This window comes from Myotis nattereri (assembly GCF_964212035.1).
Source record: "Myotis nattereri genome assembly, chromosome: 6".
NCBI classification, from domain to species: domain Eukaryota; kingdom Metazoa; phylum Chordata; class Mammalia; order Chiroptera; family Vespertilionidae; genus Myotis; species Myotis nattereri.
This window is the reverse complement of record NC_138081.1, coordinates 86,397,048-86,418,428: the sequence shown is the minus strand read 5'-3', so window position 1 is coordinate 86,418,428 and position 21,381 is coordinate 86,397,048. Positions and strand designations below refer to the sequence as shown.

The 21,381-nt window shown below is 40.4% G+C and overlaps 1 protein-coding gene across 1 annotated transcript in view; it reads right to left on the bottom strand.

Moving 5' to 3' along the window:
* The window catches only part of TBC1D32 (TBC1 domain family member 32), a 127,258-nt gene extending 109,029 nt beyond the window's left edge, over positions 1–18,229 (bottom strand). The window contains 9 exon segments of the mRNA XM_081094753.1: positions 607–751; positions 1,797–1,858; positions 1,955–2,058; positions 2,205–2,283; positions 5,170–5,295; positions 8,032–8,100; positions 8,761–8,938; positions 13,167–13,328; positions 18,039–18,229. Of these exon segments, the coding sequence (XP_080950879.1) occupies positions 607–751; positions 1,797–1,858; positions 1,955–2,058; positions 2,205–2,283; positions 5,170–5,295; positions 8,032–8,100; positions 8,761–8,938; positions 13,167–13,328; positions 18,039–18,193 (1,080 nt within the window). The 5' untranslated portion in view covers positions 18,194–18,229.
* Positions 18,230–21,381: the final 3,152 nt, after the last annotated feature.

The following is a 21,381-nucleotide window of genomic DNA, read 5'->3' as shown; positions in this document are numbered from 1 at the left end:
AAAATGCAGTGAATCTTTATGTTCTACCATACATGCTTTAAAAATCTGATGTTTTTATACTAAAGATGACCAGATTTGGATAGGTCATTCAGCTTAATAAGTTCAAATGAATTCAAAACCTTATTCTGGTCTGGCCTGTGTGGCTCAGTTGGTTGAGCGTCATTCCACGCACCAGGAAGTCACCTGATTGATTCCAGATGAGGGCATATGCCCAGGTTACAGGCTCCAGTATGGGCATGCAGGAGGCAGCCAATTGAGGTCTCTCTCATCGATGTTTCTATCTCCCTGTCCCTTCCTCTCTCTGAAATCAATAAAAATATATTTTTAAAAAACAAAACTATTCTAGTTCTGTTGCTTACAAGATAAACAATCTTTACTAGATAAAAAGCTTGAACAAGTCATTTAACTTCTCTATATCTCAGTTGCTGCATCTGTAAATGGAATAATAATACTACTTATCTCATATATTGTTATAAAAAGTAAATAAGTTAACACATATAAACACAATTATAACTTTTAGTACACAACAAACATCAAACATTACCTATTCTTTGAAATATAGCTATGCACTGAAAGGTATAAAAACTTATTTCATTTATTTCTCACCATCCACTTTTTGAACCAAACAGCCCTGGCATCAACCAATACAAGAAAGTAGATGGGATGCAAAATCTTTTGTGAGGCAAGATGACTTTGATCACGTTTAACTGATAATAAGGACAAAGTACTCTCCACAATTTCTTCCATGTACCTTAAAGATTGGGAAAGAAAAAACAAATGTTACTATATATATATACATACACTTACACATCTATATATATAAAAGCCTAAGCGACTGAACAACTGAACTATCAAATGACCCAACAACCAGTCGACCAGTTGCTATGATGTGCACTGACCACCATGGGGCAGACGCTCAACACAGGAGCTGCCTTCTGGTGGTCAGTGTGCTCCCATAGCCAACCTCCCACAGCCGGCCAACCTTCTGCACTGGCTGGCACCCCCAATTGGCCCGGATCGCTGGCCAGGTCGAGGGACCCCACCCATGTATGAATTCGTGCACCGGGACTCTAGTATATATATAAAAACTGGTGATACACTTTATATTTATGAAACGATAGTGTTAAGTAACCTTTAGAAACAACTTTTTTTTTTATATTTCAATAAGTGGCTTTTTTGCTTTAGAAACTTATATTCTTTCTATTTCAATACTGTCTCTCCAAATTTAACTTTTCAAGACTCACAGTTGCTCTTATAGCCATATTAAAAATGTTTAAATTAAAAGGAAAAATTTAAAGAACACATAAGGAACTTATCCAAAGTAGCAGAGACCAATAATGAAAGAACCAAAAACCACAACACCTCTTTTTATCTTGTGTAAAATGATGGAAAATAATACCTGCATAGAGCCATTCACAAAGCTAAGTACAAAACATGAAAAGCCATGGAGCAGACTGACATACCTCAATGTGGGGTTGGGGAAAAGAGAAGAGATAAACCAAAGAACTTATATACTTATACGTATAACCTATGGACATGGGCAATAGGATAGTGAAGACCTGGGGGGACTGTAGGGGCTGGGAGGAGGGGGTAAAGAGGGAGAATGGGAGATATCTGTAACACTATCAACAATAAAAAATATATTTTTTAAAAAATAAAAAGCTAAAAAATAAAACTTTATGAATTCGTTCCCAATTACATAAATAAATTAAGACATTCTCTATTCTTTCTCTTTGAAATGTATGTGAGACAGTAACACTTCTATATTTTATGTGGGCATAAACTAGAGGACTTACTTCTTAGGGTGACGAATCCAGAAAGATGGAGCCTCTTTCTGATATTCATTTAGAAGACGAACCTATAAAGCAGTGTAAAACCAGTTCTCAAGAAATTAGAATTCTTAAATATAGAACTATTTAAATTTTTAAAAAAGCATAGTATAGCAAATGAATACCTTTCTAAGTAAGCGGATCACATTAGGATTAGTTACATCTATGCCAGTTGAAACGGTAGGAATATGATTTTCTCTAGAAAGAAAGTATAACTCCAAATATTTAGCTGAAAAGAAAAAGTAAAAAATATATATATGACTAGTATACCATTGAACTACAGTGCTTTCTGAAAAGAAAAGTTAGTTCTGATCCATTTTTCTTAAATACAAATGAAAGAAAAAAAACAATTTTTAAACGATGTAACAAACATACCTAAGCTTGTATAAATTTCCTTGGTCATATGGAATGGTGAAAGTGTAAATGTCTGTGCATAGAATTTTAAAATCCGGTCCTATGGAAATAAAACAAAAGATCTGCATCCAAAATTCTTACAGAACTAAATTAGAGATGAATCATTTTTCACACAGTAAAAAACTTAGAAAATAAATCATGCAGAAACTTGTATAGGAATGTACCTATAAAAAAAGATACATTCTTGTGTTGGTCAGTAAGAAGTAAAACTGACTAAACTAACAGTAAATCTAAAGCAGCAGGATATTGTGGCAAAATCTGGTAATAGTAGATACAGTCATGGGCTGATTGGTGAGGTTTGACAGAGGAAGGTACAATGTAATGTTGTCAAAGAAACAAAAAAAAAAAAACCTGTTTCCGAATCCAACATTTTGTTGCCTTTTATTTGATTGCTGACATATGTAGGACTCTAATAATATTGCCTATTCCCAAGAAAAAGTATTATGTATTAATATATTTTCAGAACTTTGTATTATTAAAACTTAAAGTAGAAAATAGCACAAGGTAAATTAATTAAATGAGATAATAGGTATAGTTAGAACAGTACCTGGCACTAGTAGGTACTTAAAAATGATAGCATTACTACCATTTCAATTATACCAACTTTAATATTAAGATCTGATTAACACTGTTAGTGGAATTTAACTTCCAACTAAATAAAAACATAAAATTGCCTCAAACGTTCTACTCTGGGGAAAAAAATAATCACCTTACCTATATTAAATATTAGCATAATATGCTTACAGAAAATGGTTACCCAACTTAGTAAAATATTTTCTAATAATTCCAAAAGATTCCTGCTAAACACAGGATATTAAATTCTTTGGGAAGTCTATTTTTATAGTTGAAGCTATTGATGGGTATCTGTCACACTTCAAATTCTATACACTTCAGTCAGTTACACCTTAAGATTCCTTTAGAGCAGGAAATGAATGGAATCAAACTCAAAAATGAATTAGGATCAAGCATAAATTCCAAATGAAAAAAATACCATGCTTTGTTTTGTACTCCGAAATGATTTATTCTACTACCATTTCCCCTCTTTAACAACTTCTTCCAATTTTATTAACTTACCTCTTGACACTGACTCTTACTGAGTAATCTATAATAATAAAAGCATAATATGCTAATTAGACCAGACAACCGTCCAGGTGAAGCCGGGGCTGCAAGGGAAGCCCGGGTCTTGGGTGCCAGAGGGAAGCGGTGCTGGCAGCCAGCGGAAGGAAGGCCTACTCTTGCACAAATTTCGTGCATCGGGCCTCTAGTGATCTATAACGGCCAAATAAAACCACTTGTACTGACCCATTAGGATCCTTACTGTGTTTATAAAATGGTCATATAATTTTTTAAATAATTATAGGAAACCTATCCTTGTTAAGTAAAAGAAAAACACAGGAAAATTTACAATTGTATTTCCTATTAGAGAGTCTTGAAATATTAAAGGTGACTCTAAAATATCTTTTTCCCTGTTGAAGTTCCTGGATCATTGAGTTTGGAGTTTTTTGTGTTTGTTTTTGTTTTTGTCTTACAGAAGTCTGCATCATCTTCTGGTGTTAGTAAGGTTAAACTGTATCCAGGTATTAAGTAATTAAACACCTTTCTCCCCCTTATAAAAATAACAAACCAATTGTTTACAACCTACTTCTGTTTACAAATATAATTATATCTTCATTGATGGAAGAGTGATTTTTTTAAATGTATTTTTATTGATATCAGAGAGGGAGGGAGAGAGAAAGAGATAGAAACATTAATGATGAGTGAGAATCATTGACTGGCTTTTTTATTGATTTCAGAGAGGAAAGGAGAGAGAGAGAGAGAGAGAGAGAGAGAGAGAAAGAGAGAAAGAGAGAGAGAGAGAGAGAGAGAGAGAGAGAGAGAGAGAGAGAAACATCAATAATGAGTGAGAATCATTGACTGGCTGCCTCCTGAACACCCTCTACTGGGAATTGAGCCCACAACCTGGCTCAAATGTACTGAGATATTTCTTGTAACTGCTTGTTTACTGTCTTCTCTACGAGAATGTAAGTTCCATGAAGTCAGACACAGTGTGTTCCCAGCACTTAAACTAAAATGATGTACACTGTAAGTATTCAACACATATTGATTAAACAGTTAAAAATATTTAACTTGGCACTAATGCCTCAAAAATTCTGTAAAAACATGCTGTATCTATTTTAAAGCCAAATTTTCCTTCACTGACATAACAATTATGAAGAAAAAGACTCTCTAAAAAGACCCAATTTGTATTCAAATGTGATGCTAGGATATAGTCAGGATTTTTATTTAATTCAAATACTAAATATAGCCAAGAATTACTGCACTTTTTAATATCATCTTATTTTTAATCACACACTAAGTATTCTTGAGAACTTACAAATCATTTTTACAATCACTTATCTCTATGGACTTCATAGAATTTGGGGACTTTTCTGTATTTGCATTCTGATTCACCTCAATTATCTTCTAACTCTTAGCTTTATACTTTTCTAACTTCTCTTTTTAAGCAGTTAAGCAATCTCTAAATAACACTTAAATGCCTAAGTATTCTTATGAATCCTTTGGAATAAATTCTAAATAATCATTTTAATAAACAAAAAATTCTTTCAAAAACACTTTAAAATTCTTTTAAAAGCATTTTCTTAATTCAAAACAGTGATACATACTTGGATATCCCTTTACAAGATAAAACAAAATGGACCAGGTAAAACAGTTTACTATAATTTGTCAATGTAGGGTGATATTGACCATACTTTGAATCTAATCATGAAATAGTAAGTTAATTCCTTTAAAAACTCTTTAACAATTCAAAAGCTGGAACTGAAATTTCATGAGCATTTGAACTACTGTTAAAGAAAATGATCATATTCCATTTGCATCTGGCAGGGAAAATAAATTATTTTTAATATTTCTACGGGCGTTTCCTTACACTAAACACAGGATCCGGGTCTGAGAGAGACGCTGTCAGTTTCTCACAGAGAGTGGTCCAGTTCTCACAGTTCAGCACATCAGATGGCGGAGCTGAACACAGCATATGCAAGGCTTCGTATCTGACCTGTAATTTTTTAAGAGTTTTATTAATACTCAGCTGCTAGAATAAGAACAATTCTCCAAATGTTTAACAAATATTGAAAGGCAATGTCTGGATGATTGTTTTAAAGAGGCTACTGAAAAGAATCAGATGTCCTTTTATAAAACTAGAGGCCAGGTGCACGAATTGGTGCACAGGTGGGGTCTTGCCGGCCTGCCCCCATTAGGAAGATCGAGCCAGCTGGGGGGAGGGGCCACAGGCAGTTGGTGGGCCGGCCCCACCCCCTGGTCAAACTCCCAGTCAAGGGGACAATTTGCATATTAGCCTTTTATTATATAGGACTAGAGACCTGATGCACAAAATTCATGCAAGAGTAGGTCTTCCTTCCCCCGGCTGCCAGCAACGGTTTCCCTCTGGCCCTTGGGACCCAGTCGTCCTCGCAGCTCCGGCTTCACCCGGAAGGTTGTCCGGAAGGACATCCGGTCTAATTAGCATATTACTCTTTTATTATTATACATTCTTAAGAACTCATTTTTAAAACTACATGTTTTTAAACCAAGAAAGAGATGGGTTATTGTATGTAAAGCGAAAATAAAAACACCAACTGTGTTAGACCTGTGACCAGGAGTCTCCCAAGTGGGAGAGGAGGAAGGGTGATGACAGAACTGGATCACCAGGGTAAGGTTTTCCAGTGGCTGGTCCCACAGGCTGCCCCATGGGAGTGGCTGGTCCTATAGTTTGAAAGCTTTCATGGTGAAACATTCCCATTCCAGGAAATATGAAATTCTCCCAAAACAATCTATACTTGTTTTTGCTGCTACACCAGATTTTCTGACCTTCTAACCACTGAGGTAGAAAAAAAAGTCATTCAGCAGCATGATGCAAAATTGAATTTCTGTATTTTCACAGAAAGCTTACTTCTTAATCATTTTTCTCAAAATCCAATCAGAATTCACTCAAAGAGTGTGACCCAAGGGACAGCAGTGGAGAATAATAGCTCTACTCCAATTATGAAAGGTGGCAAAGCTTCTTCCCCACTCACTCTCCAAGTAGTGAGTATAACACACTGATTGCAGCCTGTCCCTCAAAACCTGGCTGTTTCCCAGCTGAAAAAACCAATGCCTAGAGATTTATTTTTTTAAAAAAAGTGATAAATCAGAGACAAGAGCTGAGACCTCAGGAAACCAGGCACTCTGAATCAGGGAGTCAGGTTTTAGGCAAAAAAGACAGAATACACATGTGTTTTAGAAAGAAGAAGTCCTCAATACAACTTTATTTGTGATATGGTTTAGGGAGGACTATGAAGAGTTTCCAAAAACATTTCTCTTTTTCAGCTAACTTTTAAAATATCATTAAGAAATTGCTACTTGCACCCTGGCCAGTGTGGCTCAGTTGGTTGGAGAGTCGTGCCAAGCATCCAGGGGTCACAGGTTCAATTCCTGGTCAAGGCATATACGCAGGTTCAGGTTCCAGCTCAGTTTTCAGGTTCCAACCCAAGACCGAGCACGTAAAAGAGGCAGCACATCAATGTCTCTCTTTCATCTCTTTCATCTCTCTCTCTCTCTCTCTCTCTCTCTCTCTCTCTCTCTCTCTCTCCCCCCCCCATCCACCCTCCCTCCCTCTCTCTTCTTCTCTCTCTAAAATCAATAAAAATAACGAATAAAAAGTATTTCCCCAGACCAGTTTTTCTCAGTAGTTAGTGTCATCCCAGGGACAAAAGGGTCCTAGGGTTGATTCCTGGTCAAGGGCATGTACCTCGGTTGCAGGCTCCATCCCCAGACCCGGTCAGGGCAGGAGCAGGAGGCAACCAGTTAGTATGTCTCTCTCACATTGATCTCTCTCTCTCTCCCTCCCTTGCACTCTCTAAAAGTCATTGGGAAAATTATCCTCACTCCTCAGGTGAGGATTAAAAAGGAAGGGAGGAAGGGAGGGAGGGAGGGAGGGAGGGAGGGAGGGAGGGGGAATTTCCTACTTCCAAAAGTAGAATAAGGTTTCTGAACAAGTATAGATTTTCAAATAATCACTTAAACTAAACACAATAAGATTATTATCATATAAAACTCAAATCCCATTTCAATATCTTTTGATACATAGTATTTACTGAGAACCTAAAAAATAAATCAGAATGCAAAATGCTGAGAGGAAAAAGATTATTCTGTGACTTTTTAGAAAACCAGTGGGAGTAAATTGTAACTATTCATTCGTGGAGACCAAATGGCAAGAAATACACAAGAGTCTTAGGCACTTCAAAATCCTATCATATTTTCTAGTTCAGCCTGACTTTCAAATGAAATAATACTTCATAAACAGTAATTTATACAAACTTTTAAAATATAAACAGATACAATTCAATAGAATTGCTTTTAAAATCCTTTTTCTAATAAATGAATATTTGTCAAAGTTGCTCACATTTTTCAGAAGTAGAGAGAATATTAAATGAGTTTTTTTCTAAAATATCATATACAAAGCAACAGTGAAGGAACTGTTAGGGGAAAAACTGCTCATAACTTCATCTCTTCAAAATGAAAGCTACGAATAAAAATTTCCTCTTCCAAGCCATGACTACTCTCAGGAGAGCGTCCCTTCCTCTGACCTTTCATTTCCAGACTGAGAAGTTTAGCAGGCTGATCAGTCTAGTATTGTCTAGTATTATCATAACAATAAAGGCAGTCTTCAAAAAGAAACAGCCCAGCTGTTTCCGATTCTAATCATATATACACACACATACAGATGAACTTGACAGTTATCCTTCAAACATACCTCTTTGGGTTGCCCTGGATCCAACTGGTCTAAAATCAATTGTAATTTTCCTTGAAAAAATTTGTAACTCTGTAACACAATTGATGGAACAGTCATTTATTTAGTAGACTTTCAGAAGTACTTCTATAAATGATTTTTAAATATACTTCCAAGCAAAACGAAAAAAAAAAAAGGCATTCAGAACAAGAGAAAGGATGATCTAGTTTGATTTGGCAGCAAATAGAGAATTTTTGTTTCCCAGGGCATTTAAATGGGAGCTGAATGTCCCAGAACAGTGCAACTTCGTGCAAATGAAAACTATTATTATTTGCTGAGCAACTGCAATGTGTAGAACATAATAAGACTCAGAAGACATAAAGCCAAAATGTTTTGTACTCAGAAATGTGAGATGAGTAATACTGAAAGATAAAACAACATAAACAAGAAGGCACTAATAGTGCCCGAGGCATAGCCACGATGCTGCTTGAACTCCTGGTCCTTTTCTTTCCTGTACTTTTCCTTAGCCTTTCTCCATGCCTCAGATAGAGTGTAATCACTCAGTGAACAAGTAATGCCAGAAGATGTTATTTCATGAACTAAATCTTTACTATTAGGTTACTTTATTGTTTCTTTTTCTTCTGCATCCTAAAACTAGAAAGCGGAAAAATAACCTGGCTAATAAAGCATGCACTGAAGCTCGTGTTTATTAAACACCTTCTCAAGACATAAATGCAAAACTAAACCACACACCTGATTGGATGAGGAGTCACTGTCAGAGCAATTGTCTGTGCAGTAACTACTGCTTTTCTCCTTCTGGATTTTTCTCTGCCTCTCTCGACTGCGCATCTCATCTTCTTCAAACTTGTCAATCATAGATTCCACCACTACCATCATGCTGTTCTTCAGGGAATGCATCATTTCTTTGTATCTTAAATTCAAAGCAGTGTCAGTAAGAAAAAGATTATTAGCAAAAATGAAAACATTCAACTAAATTAAACTAGTTGACTATTTTTTCTGTAATATCCCTTTAAGAACACAATTCTAAAGAGAAAAAAATCTAAGTCAGTTTTCCTTAAAGAACTACTGGTACAACAGAATTTACATGACAGTAATAAAAGTTAATAGGGACCCATAAACAAGTATTTTGAAGTTTTTCATCTGGTTACTTGGACAGAAATCTAAGGCAAAATGAATTCCAGTAATTAGCAACTCATTTGTTAATATCACACTACCAAAACACAGCCTATTCTACACTTTTATGTTTTATTTCTCTCTTTCTCTATCTCCCTTCTATTTTCTTTCCTTCCTTATCCCATGCCTATTCTTTCTATTTATAAGCACCTGTAACCACAATTTAGACCTAAACAAGAATTAAGCTGTCAGTGGCTCTTTTCAGTAGAGGTTAGAAAACCCACTGTCAGGGATGTTAGAAAAGGGATTCCTACCCTAGCTGATTTGGCTCAGTGGACAGAGCGTTGGCCTGCAAACTGAAGGAACCCCACCAGTGCACAAATCCATGCACCAGGCCTCTAGTATTTAAATAAACATAGTGAGTAAAGTACTAAATTTGGAGTCAGAAAACCTGAATTAGAATCCTGACTACCTACCAGCTCTGTCATCATAAGTAAGTCTTTTTCCTCGAGTACTAATGAGATTAAGAAAAACACAATCTAGCCTAGCTATTTCACATGGCTATAGCAAGAAATAATTGAGAATATGTATCTCAAAATTCTTTACAAATATAAAGCACAATACAAATATTTATTATCACAATAATAATGGTAATAAATTAGGAAAATAAGCACAGAAACTTCCCTTTTTTATATTTCTGGTTAATAGGTCATTGTAAATACATAATCAAAGGAAGGACAGGTAAGGTATTCTCTCTCTCTCTCTCATAAAAGCAATAAAACCATGCTGGGGGATTTGGAGAGAAATAGCAGACTGAGATTTTCAAGTTTAAAGGTTTTAAAATATAGTTTAAATGATATAAATTATATGTTATTATATATATATATGTAATTTCTAAATATAATTTAAGATACATTCTTATGTGTTTAGTCCTTTTATTGAACAACTAGAGGCCCGGTGCAAAAATTTGTGGGGGGGGGGGGGGGAGTGAACCATAGGAGGTTGACCAGCAGGCCCTGATCTACTTGTGTAGATGTGCTGAGGTAGTGGCAAGCAAAGACCACAGACAGAGCACCCCAAGACGGCCTGAACACCAGCTATGCTCTGCGGTGGAAATACAGCTCTACTTCGCTGCCCGCACTCAGGCCACCTCACTCTCCCAGGGCGGAGTTGCTGACAGACAGGTCGTCTCTCCTACCTCAGCCGCACACTTTCTCGGGGCTCCACCCCAGTCATGATAGGTAGCTGACTTTGGCCAATGGTGGCACACTGCCATAGGAGCACTAGCCAATTAGCAGTTGGGAGCCCGGAAAGGCGGGGCCAAGCTAGAAGTGGTTGACGGGGACAGAAGGGCGAGCGGTGCGGTGGCAGAGGTAAGATGGCGGTGCTGCTTACTTTTACCTCTTTGTAGTTGCTGGCTTGCCGCTTCTGCCCCCTCCAAGCAGCTACTCTGTCTCAATCTGTATCAGGGTCACTCGCCTCCTACAGGCTTCCGGGACCCAGGTTCACCAGTGCCCAGAGCCTTAGCCGAGGGGAAGGACCAGAGGGAGGGAAGGCCACGGAGGCTGGCTGGCCGCCGGCCACAGGGGGTTGGCGGTGGGTGCACACTGAGCACCAGGGGGCAGCCCCTGGGTTGAGCGTCTGCCCCTGGTGGTCAGTGTGCATCATAGTGACTGTCGTTCCAGCCAATCGGTGCACCAGTGGGGTCCCTCAGCCTGGCCTGCGGGGATCAGGCTGAAACTGGCTCTCGGACATCCCCCGAGGGATCCTGCATTGTGAGAGGGAAGTTCTCAGATGACGCACCCGGAATCAAGCTCCCTCCTCTCTGGTTCCGGGTGCATCACCCGAGAACCACAGCTGACAAGTCACCGCAGATTGGCAACTCCTGCATTGAGTATCTGCCCCCTGGTGGTCAGTGCATGTCATAGCTATTGGTCAAACGGTCGAACAGTTGGCCAGTTGGCCAGTCGCCTGGGCTTTTATATATATAGATATGTGACTTACATAATATGTACTTATAAACAAATTAATAAAATACACATTATGTATGTATATATTTTTAATCCCCAGCATGACATGTGTCACATGTCACACTAGTACATCCAGACAATGGAATATTACTCAGTGCTAAAAAGAAATGAGTTATCAAACCATGAAAAGACACAGAAACTTAAATGCATATTATTAAGTGAAAGAAGCCAAACTGAAAGGCCCCATACTGTATGGTTTCAACTATCTGAAATTGTGGAAAAGGCCAAAGTATGTAGAGTGTAAAAGGACCAGTGGGTGCCGGAGGTTGGGAGGAGGAGGGGGTATTAGGTGGAGTACAGAGGATTTTTAGAGCAGTGAAATTACTCTGTAAGATGCTATCATGGTAAATATATATCACTAGGGGCCCGGTGCACGAAATTCGTGCACTGGGTGTGGGGGGGGGGGGGAGTGTCCCTCAGCCCAGCCTGCCCCCTCTCACATACTGGGAGCCCTCAGGCGTTGACCCCCATCACCCTCCGATCGCCTGATCGGCCCCTTGCCCAGGCCTGACGCCTCTGCCAGAGGTGTCAGGCTTGGACAGGGGACCCCCATCTCCCCCCGATCACTGGCTCTGGCCCCCGCCCAGGCCTGAGGCCTCTGGCCCAGGAATCATGCCTGGGCAGGGGACCCCCATCTCCCTCTGATCGCTGGCTCCACCCCCCGCCCAAGCCTGACGCCTCTGACCCAGGCTTCAGGCCTGGGCAAGGGGACCATCATATCCCCCCAATCCCCGGCTCCGCCCCCCACCCAGGCCTGATGCCTCAGCCAGAGGAGTTGACCCTCATCACCCTCCGATCACCAATCACCGGATCGGCCCCTTGACCAGGCCTGAGGCCTCCGGCAGAGGTGTCAGGCCTGGGCAGGGGACCCCCAGCTCCCCGCGGTTGCAGGCTCCGCCCCTGCCCAGGCCTAACGCCTCTGGCCTAGGCGTCCGGCCCGGGCAGCGGGGACCTGCAGCTGCAGCGGGGGGCACCGCGATTGTGGGCTTCGCTTTGGGCCCAGGCAAGGGACCCCTAGCTCCTGGGACTGCCAGCTTCGACCGTGCCCAGCTCCCATCGCTGGCTCCACCCCTACTTCCTGCTATCACTGGCCAGGGCGGCAAAGGTGCCTGATTCTCCGATCATGCCTGGGGCCGCCTTTGCCCTGCCCCCCAGCTCTTAGCTCCCCCCTGGGTTTCCGATCACTGTCAGTGGCAGGGGGCTTCTTCCTGCTTTCCCTTTCGCCTCCCTGCATTGTGCTTACATATGCAAATTAGCCACCATCTTGTTGGCAGTTAACTGCCAATCTTAGTTGGCAGTTAATTTGCATATAGCCCTGATTAGCCAATGAAAAAGGTATCGCCGTACGCCAATTACCATTTTTCTCTTTTATTAGTGTAGATTATAAATTTGTCCAAACCCCATAGAATGCACAATACCAAGAGAAAATGCTAATGCAATCTACAAACTATGAGTAATAATGATACATCAATGTAGGTTCTCAATTAAAACAAACGTACCACTCTCATGGGGAAAGTCTATGCATGTATAAGAGCTGGGGGTATAGGGGAAAGAAATATGTACCTTCTGCTCAATTTTGCTATGAACCTAAAGCAACTCTAAAAAATAAAGTGTATTAAAGAAAAGTGAAGGAGTACGTCACACAATTAGGAAAAGGGCAAATACAAATCCCTTCCCTTGTTTGAGTAAGAACAAGGCCAGTGTCGCTAGAGCAATGTCAATGGAGATGTGATGAGAAATGAGGTAGGAGAGGGAGCAGAAGGCTCACGGTGGGCCTTGGAGGCTACAGAAGACACTGGATTTGACTCTGAACGAGATGAGAGCCCTTTGAAAAGTGTTATGAGGAAGAGTGGCACCATCTGATTCACTGTTTCAAGGAATCTTCTGGCTGCTATGAGGGAAACAGGCTGGGGGGAGGGGCATTGGTTAGGAGTGCCTGCAGGGAGCCCTGCTGAGAGAAAACTTACATTAAGATATTATTGTAGGCATACTCACTCTTTAGATTCCTGAGTTCTTTTAGTAACATGCTGCACAACTGTGTCATAGCCAGATTCCTCACCCTGATTCTGATCAGATGTCCATTTTTCCATTTCTTCTTCAATCATAGACCCCAAAGTGTTGCATATATGCTGTCTGAGGTATTTCACAAATTCATAGCTGAAACAAATATTTTAAAAATAAGTGCAGGAAATATCACAAACTCAGTAACCACATCCAGAAAAAATGTTAGCACAGAAAGATTTGTGACATATTCAGATTTCTTACTTTAAAGTAGAATTAAATTACTCTCCCAAATCATTGAACAACACAGTGGGAGGTCAGGGGAAAGCAAATTTTGGGACCTATCCCACCCTTAGTGGGTTAGGAGTCTTTACACACCTTTGGAATGCTCCCATCTTTAATGTGTAATGCACATTAAAGGAGAGGGAAAGCAGTTGTTAAGGATTTTTACAATTATTCAAACTGATGAGGAAAACCAAGCTAGAGTAAGAGCAATTGTGAGGGAATAAATAGGAAAAGGTTAAGCTCCAATCATTTGAAGAGGTTTGTGTACATTTTGAAAGTGGTAACTGACCCAAATTCCACCTATCAGCTCTTTTCTGTTTACAGAGAGAATTATCTCAGACGCTCTAATATATTTCCTTCATATTGTTAGGTTCATGCTAACACATTCAGTTTGCAAACAGACAATACAGCAAACGTAAGAGGTTAAGAATTCCAAAAGTGGATAATTATTTTATGAAACATGTTTACTGAAAATAAAGAGCAATGATTATAATTGATATCATGATTTTAAAAGGTTAGAGTTTTGTGGTCTATCAAATGACAAAGATAATTTAAATTTAACTTAAACACACTAGAGTTCACTAATTTAAATTCACTGGTAGGTTCTTCTACAAAACAAAGAATAAACCCAATTCAACGAATATAATTGTGTTCCTTCCATATCAAACCAAAAATATCAGGTACAGGGTTACAATCATTAGGCTTGGTTAAGTATTTTGTTGTTGTTGTTGTTGTTAAGTAAAACTACACAGTAGTTCTCCCTTATCTGAGGTTTCTCTTTCCGCCATTTCAATACCCACGGTCAACTGTTGTATAAAAACATTAAATAAAAAATTCCATAAGTAAACAAGAAATAAATAAGAACCAATAAGCTTTAAACTGGGGCATGATGAATTGCTTGCCCTCCTGCTCCATCCCTCTCTAGACATGAATCATCCCTTTGTCCAGCATGTCCACACTGTACAGGCTCCCTGCTCATGACTCAGCCATCTCAGTTATCGGATTAGCTGTAGAGGAATCGCACTGCTTGGGTTCAAATAAACCTTGTTTTACTTCACAATGGTTCCAAAGCACAAGAATAGTGATGCGGGCAATTTGGATATGCCAAAGAGAAGCTGTAAAATGCTTCCTTTAAGCGAAAAGGTTTGTATGAATAGGAAAAAACATAGTGTATAGGTAGGGTTTGGTACTATCTTAGGTTTCAGGAACCCACTGGGGGTCTTGAAATGTATCCCCCTCGGATAAGGGGGGACGGCTGTAATACAATAATCAGTGAAATGCAAGTATTTCATGGCTGCATATGGGAATCACCTGCAGGGGTCCTCAAACTATGGCCCGCAGGCCAAATGCGGCCCCCGAAAACATTTGTTTTTTTACTTCAAAATAAGATATGTGCCGTGTGCATAGGAATTTGTTCATAGTTTTTTTTTTAAACTATAGTCCGGCCCTCCAACGGTCTGAGGGACAGTGAACTGGCCCCGTTTAAAAAGTTTGAGGGCCCCTGACCTAGAGAGCTTTTCAAAAACACCAAGGCCCAGCCTCTGCCACTCCTCCTCTGCCAGACCCCAGGATATTTTGATTCATCCGTATTTTTTCAAACAGCCTTCAACTGATTAAAACCAGGGCTGTCTGTTTTATAGGGAGCCAGTCCAAGCATAAAAATTTACACAACACATGCACACATAATGAAAGCAATGTCCGCTTCCCTTCCTCTCTCCCCACCCACAGGCCTTGCTGCCACTTTCAGAGAAAGGGGGCAAACTTGGACTTTTTAGAAACTGCGAAGAGTTTACAGTAGAAAAATGGAAGAGGCTACGGAAAGCAGAGATAGTTTAGGGCAACTGTCCTCTGGGCAAATCGCCAGATAGGGCTCTCCTGTGGTTTCTCTCCAAATGACGACGTTTCTCCCACTTTATTACACTGCCTGAAATTCCATCACTTACAGACTCAATTCGTTTCTTTCCCCCCCCCCCCCCAGAGAGGGAGGGAGAGGGGGGAGAGACAGATAAAAATGTCAACGATGAGAGAGAATCATTGATGGGCTGCTTCCTGCATGCCCCCCTACAGAAAATCTAGCTCTAAACGGGGCATGTGCCCTGACCAGGAATCAAACCATGACCTCTGGTTCAACCACTGCCTGGGCAGGACTCAATTATCTTAGCAATCATTTTCTTACAAAAATGCCAAAAGCCTAGAGACACCAGCTTCCCCTGTAGGTCTGTTTAATAAAGATTATTTTTCTTGCTAATACCATGACAACAGCAGGTGGTTTTAAGAAAGCAATGTTCTGCCCTAACTGGTTTGGCTCAGTGGATAGAGCGTTGGCCTGCAGACTCAAGGGTCCCGGGTTCGATTCCGGTCAAGGGCACGTACCTTGGTTGCAGGCACATCCCCAGTAGAGGGTGTGCGTGAGGCAGCTGATCGATGTTTCTCTCTCATCGATGTTTCTGGCTCTCTATCCCTTTCCCTTCCTCTCTGTAAAAAATCAATAAAATATATTTTTTAAAAAAAAAGAAAGCAAGCAATGTTCTGATAGTGGAGATGGGAGAACAGATATTCTGAAGCATGAAACATTTTGGGAAGCAATACATTGCTAAGTGACTCAAGAACATCTAATGTTCAAAGAGAGTTAAGTCGGTGAAAAAAGAGACAAATGAAAGTATGAGCACCTGAATTAATCGACCTTTAGAATCTCTTCCAACTCTGAGACTGTAAGAGTCTATGAAAATACCAAAGACAAGTATCTCCTGCCCCTTTCCTCTCCTACATAGAGATTCCTTCCTCCTAATGCACAGATCTCAGGTTAGTGCAGGTAACACATGAATTTTACCATCTATACTTTTAACACTACAAACTACTCAACTACTGTTAGGATTATAAATCTTACTTTTACTTTGAGTGTGTCTAAATTAATTTGGGTAGGCCTCAAGTAAATATCTTCAGTAAATAGTAAACATTAACTATGCAAGTTAATCAGCAGGCAATTATCTAATTTAATCTTGCTGAAGAAGAGTAAATTACACTATTATAACAGTTGTTAGCCTGCTGAAAAGAACCACAATGATCCATCTTTAGCTTAAAAAAAAAAAGGCATCTTAAAATTGACACAGCTAAAGCAATACTTATAGGCAATTGTGTAGCCTTAAATGCTTATACTTAAAAAAAAAAAAAAAAAGAAAGCTGCAAATTAATGAGCTAAGCATTGATTACAAAAGTTTTAAAAGTTTCTCTCAAAGAAAAAATACAAAGAGCAGAAATTAACAACCAATAACAGCTATTAGTAGTGAATTTGATGAAGAAATAAACAAGAAAATCATGGAAATACAAAAAACCACCACATGTATAACCAGAAACACTAATGAAATTAGAAACTCTACATTAACGAAAACTCTTTCCACACTTTTAAAAACTCCTTTGAGAATCTGGTGAAAACGTATATGCTTCCCCCATAAAATTGCAAGCAAACACACACTGTTGCACAAAATATTAAATAAAGGGCTCCAGGCTCCCTGATGCCCATATATATGAAATGAGTAGGAGTTTCAAAGAAGGACAACTTCAGGACACCCAAGAAACAATTAAAATGTCATCTCTGTAAGATCAAAATAAAATGCAAAACACTGAAGTAAAAACACCACTACCGCTGATAAAGTGAGACACCAGCGGTATACGATTCCATGGCTTAATTTAAATTATATGATTCAAATCAAAAGAAAAACACAGGTCTCTGAAGAAGCACTATCCTGCCCTAACCGGCTTGGCTCAGTGGACAGAGCGCCGGCCTGCGGACTCAAGGGTCCCAGGTTCGATTCCGGCCGTACCCTGGTTGCGGGCACATCCCCAGTAGGGGGTGTGCAGGAGACACCTGATCGATGTTTCTAACTCTCTATCCCTCTCCCTTCCTCTCTGTAAAAAAAAATCAATAAAGTATATTTTTAAAAAAATAAAAATAAAGAAGCAATATCCTACAAGATTCACCTGAAATGGTAGCTCTCCCACGAAACTTCCTACCCCTACTCCTTCCCGACCCAACGCACTCGTACTTCTCCTACTACACTTACATCCCTCACCCGCACAACAGATCTCTGCGTATGGGCTTCATCCCTTTACAGAAACTTAAGCTATTTCATAGGAATATAGGAAATTAACAACCTCACTTCAGTATTCCTGCAGACCTCCGAATGGGTCATTGGTGCCGCCACTGAGACACCAGATCAGCAAAGGAAGGAGAATCTTTGGAACTCAATGTTTTTTTGTTATAGTGACAGGAATACTCTGAAATGATAGACTTACTCCTAAAAGAACAGGAATAATTTATCATTAATTACTGTGTTGCCGAGGAGGAAAATAATGGAGAATCAGGATATGTTGGTGCGGCAGTAAAAACACAGCAAGCAGATGCTTTGGAAAATAAGGAAAGAATAAATAATTTCGGTATTTGGGTAAATGAAAGTATGAACCTCCAACTGGGGTGCTATTTTAACAATAACCAAATGCACTTTTTTTTTTTAAATCCAACTACATTTTTACTTCTCTGGGTCAGCTGTTTTGTTTGCTTAAAGACAACAAAAGCAATTTTACTTGTGGAAATTTTCATCAGTTTCCTCCAGATGTAAGAGGATCTCCTCGGCGCACTCGAGGGAGGGAGCACCCGTGATTTTCTCCTTCACGCTCTGGAACAACTGCCTCAGCATCACCTGCAGCGTCGCCTGGTCCTCGCCGGAGAAATGGGCCATCCTGTCGGCATCCAACGCCCATTACCCCGGGTCCGCGCAAACGCGGCGCACTGCGCACGCGCGCCCCCACCAGCCCGGCCTGCGCGCTGCGCCGTTTCCCGGGAGACCGCGAAACGCGTTGGGGCGGGCCCTTAGCTGCCCGCGCGTCGCTCGGGGAAACCGGTCACCTGGCTTTGGGGAAGCGGGGGTCCGCGAGGCCCCGTCTTTGGTACTCGTTGCTGCTGGACTTCGGTACCAACAGAGCTCAAGGTGCCCCGTACATAACCACAAAAAACAAAAACCGCGGGAGGCGCTGATGGGTGGGCCTGACGGCGGGACGGCGGCGCTGCGCGTGACGTCAGCACGCCAGCGTGGCTCCCCGGGAGGGAGGGGGGAGTGCTGGCGGACCGGCGGCCGAGTTCCGCGAGAACGGGCTGCGCTCGCTTTCCTGACCTTCGGGATTGTAGGTGGGGGAGGGGAAAGAGTGCGAAGGAAAAGGGTCCATAAAAGAAAGACAGCAGGAGTGAAACTGAAAGTTGCCCGTAAAGTTTCCATTGAAGAGAGAGCGGTCTTGAAACGCTGCAGTGCTGTTTTCCTTTAACAGCTAAGCCTCTAAGGCAGCGGTTCTCAGCCTGTGGGTCGCGAGTTTTACCAAACATTCAAGGAAGAACTAAAACCTATCCTCCTCAGACTACTACAAAAAATTCAAGAGGAAGGAACACTTCCAAGCTCATTCTATGAAGCCAGCATCACCCTAATACCAAAACCAGGTAAAGACAACACAATGAAAGAGAATTACAGGCCAATATCCCTCATGAACATAGATGCCAAAATCCTCAACAAAATCTTAGCAAATCGGATCCAGCAGTACATCAGAAAGATCATACACCATGACCAAGTAGGATTTATCCCAGGGATGCAAGGATGGTACAATATCCGCAAATCAATAAACGTGATACATCACATAAACAAATTGAAAGAAAAAAACCACATGGTCATATCAATTGATGCAGAAAAAGCATTTGACAAAATTCAACACCCATTTTTGATAAAAACTCTCAGCAAGGTGGGAGTAGAAGGATCATACCTTAACATAATAAAAGCCATATATGACAGGCCCACAGCCAACATCATACTCAATGGGCAAAAACTAACACCATTTCCCCTAAGAACAGGAACAAGACAGGGATGCCCCCTCTCACCACTCCTGTTCAACATAGTACTGGAAGTGTTAGCCATTGCAATTCGGCAAGAAGAAGAAATAAAAGGCATCCAAATTGGAAAAGAGGAAGTAAAACTGTCCTTATTTGCAGACGACATGATATTATACATACAAAACCCCAGAGACTCCATCCAAAAGCTACTAGACTTAATACATGAATTTGGCAATGTAGCAGGATACAAAATTAACCCCAAGAAATCTGAGGCATTTCTATACACCAGTAGTGAACTTTCAGAAAGAGAGATTATAAAAGCAATCCCGTTTACCATTGCACCAAAAAAATTAAGCTACCTAGGAATCAACTTAACTAAAGAGGTAAAAGACCTCTACTCAGAAAACTACAGGACGTTGAAAAAAGATATAGAGGAAGACATAAACAGATGGAAGAACATACCGTGTTCCTGGATTGGTAGAATCAACATCATTAAAATGTCCATACTACCCAAAGCAATCTATAAATTCAACGCACTTCCCATTAAAATACCAACGGCATACTTCAGAGATCTAGAACGAACTCTCCAAAAATTCATCTGGAATAAAAAAAGACCCCGAATAGCTGCAGCAATCCTGAAAAAGAACAAAGTAGGTGGGATCTCAATACCAGATATCAAGTTGTATTACAAAGCCACTGTTCTCAAAACTGCCTGGTACTGGCACAAGAATAGGCATATAGATCAATGGAATAGAATAGAGAGCCCAGAAATCGGCCCGAACCAATATGCTCAATTAATATTTGACAAAGGAGGCAAGAACATACAATGGAGCCAAGATAGTCTCTTCAATAAATGGTGTTGGGAAAATTGGACAGATATATGCAAGAAAATGAAACTAGACCACCAACTTACACCATACACAAAAATAAACTCAAAATGGATAAAGGACTTAAATGTACGACAGGAAACCATAAAAATTCTAGAAGAATCCAAAGGCAACAAAATCTCAGACATATGCCGAAGCAATTTCTTCACTGACACAGCTCCTAGGGCACTTGAAACTAAAGAGAAAATAAACAAATGGGACTTCATCAAAATAAAAAGCTTCTGCACAGCAAAAGAAACCATCAACAAAACAACAAGAAAACCCACTGTGTGGGAAAACATATTTGCCAATGTCATATCTGATAAGGGCCTAATCTCCAAAATTTATAGGGAACTCATACAACTCAACAAAAGGAAGATAAACAATCCAATCAAAAAGTGGGCAAAGGACCTAAATAGACACCTTTCAAAAGAGGACATTCAGAAAGCCAAGAGACATATGAAAACATGCTCAAAGTCACTAATCATCCGAGAGATGCAAATCAAAACAACAATGAGGTATCATCTCACACCTGTCAGACTGGCTATCATCAACAAATCAACAAACGACAAGTGCTGGAGAGGATGTGGAGAAAAAGGATCACTTGTGCACTGCTGGTGGGAATGCAGACTGGTGCAGCCACTATGGAAGACAGTATGGAGTTTCCTTAAAAAACTGAAAATGGAACTCCCATTTGACCCTGTGATCCCACTTCTAGGAATATATCCCACGAAACCAGAAACACCAATCAGAAAGGATATATGCACCCCTATGTTCATAGCAGCACAATTCACCATAGCTAAGATCTGGAAACAGCCTAAGTGCCCATCAGTAGATGAATGGATTAGAAAACTGTGGTACATCTACACGATGGAATACTATGCTGCTGTAAAAAGGAAGGAACTCTTACCATTTGCAACGTCATGGATGGAACTGGAGAGCATTATGCTAAGTGAAATAAGCCAGTCAATGAAGGAAACATACCACATGATCTCACTCATTCATGGATAATAGAGACCATTATAAACTTTTGAACAATAATAGATACAGAGGCAGAGCAGCCTCAAACAGATTGTCAAACTGCAGCAGGAAGGCAGGGGAGGGTTGGGGGGCAGGAGGTAGGGGGGTAAGAGATCAACTAAAGGACTTGTATGCATGCATATAAGCATAACCAATGGACATAAGACAC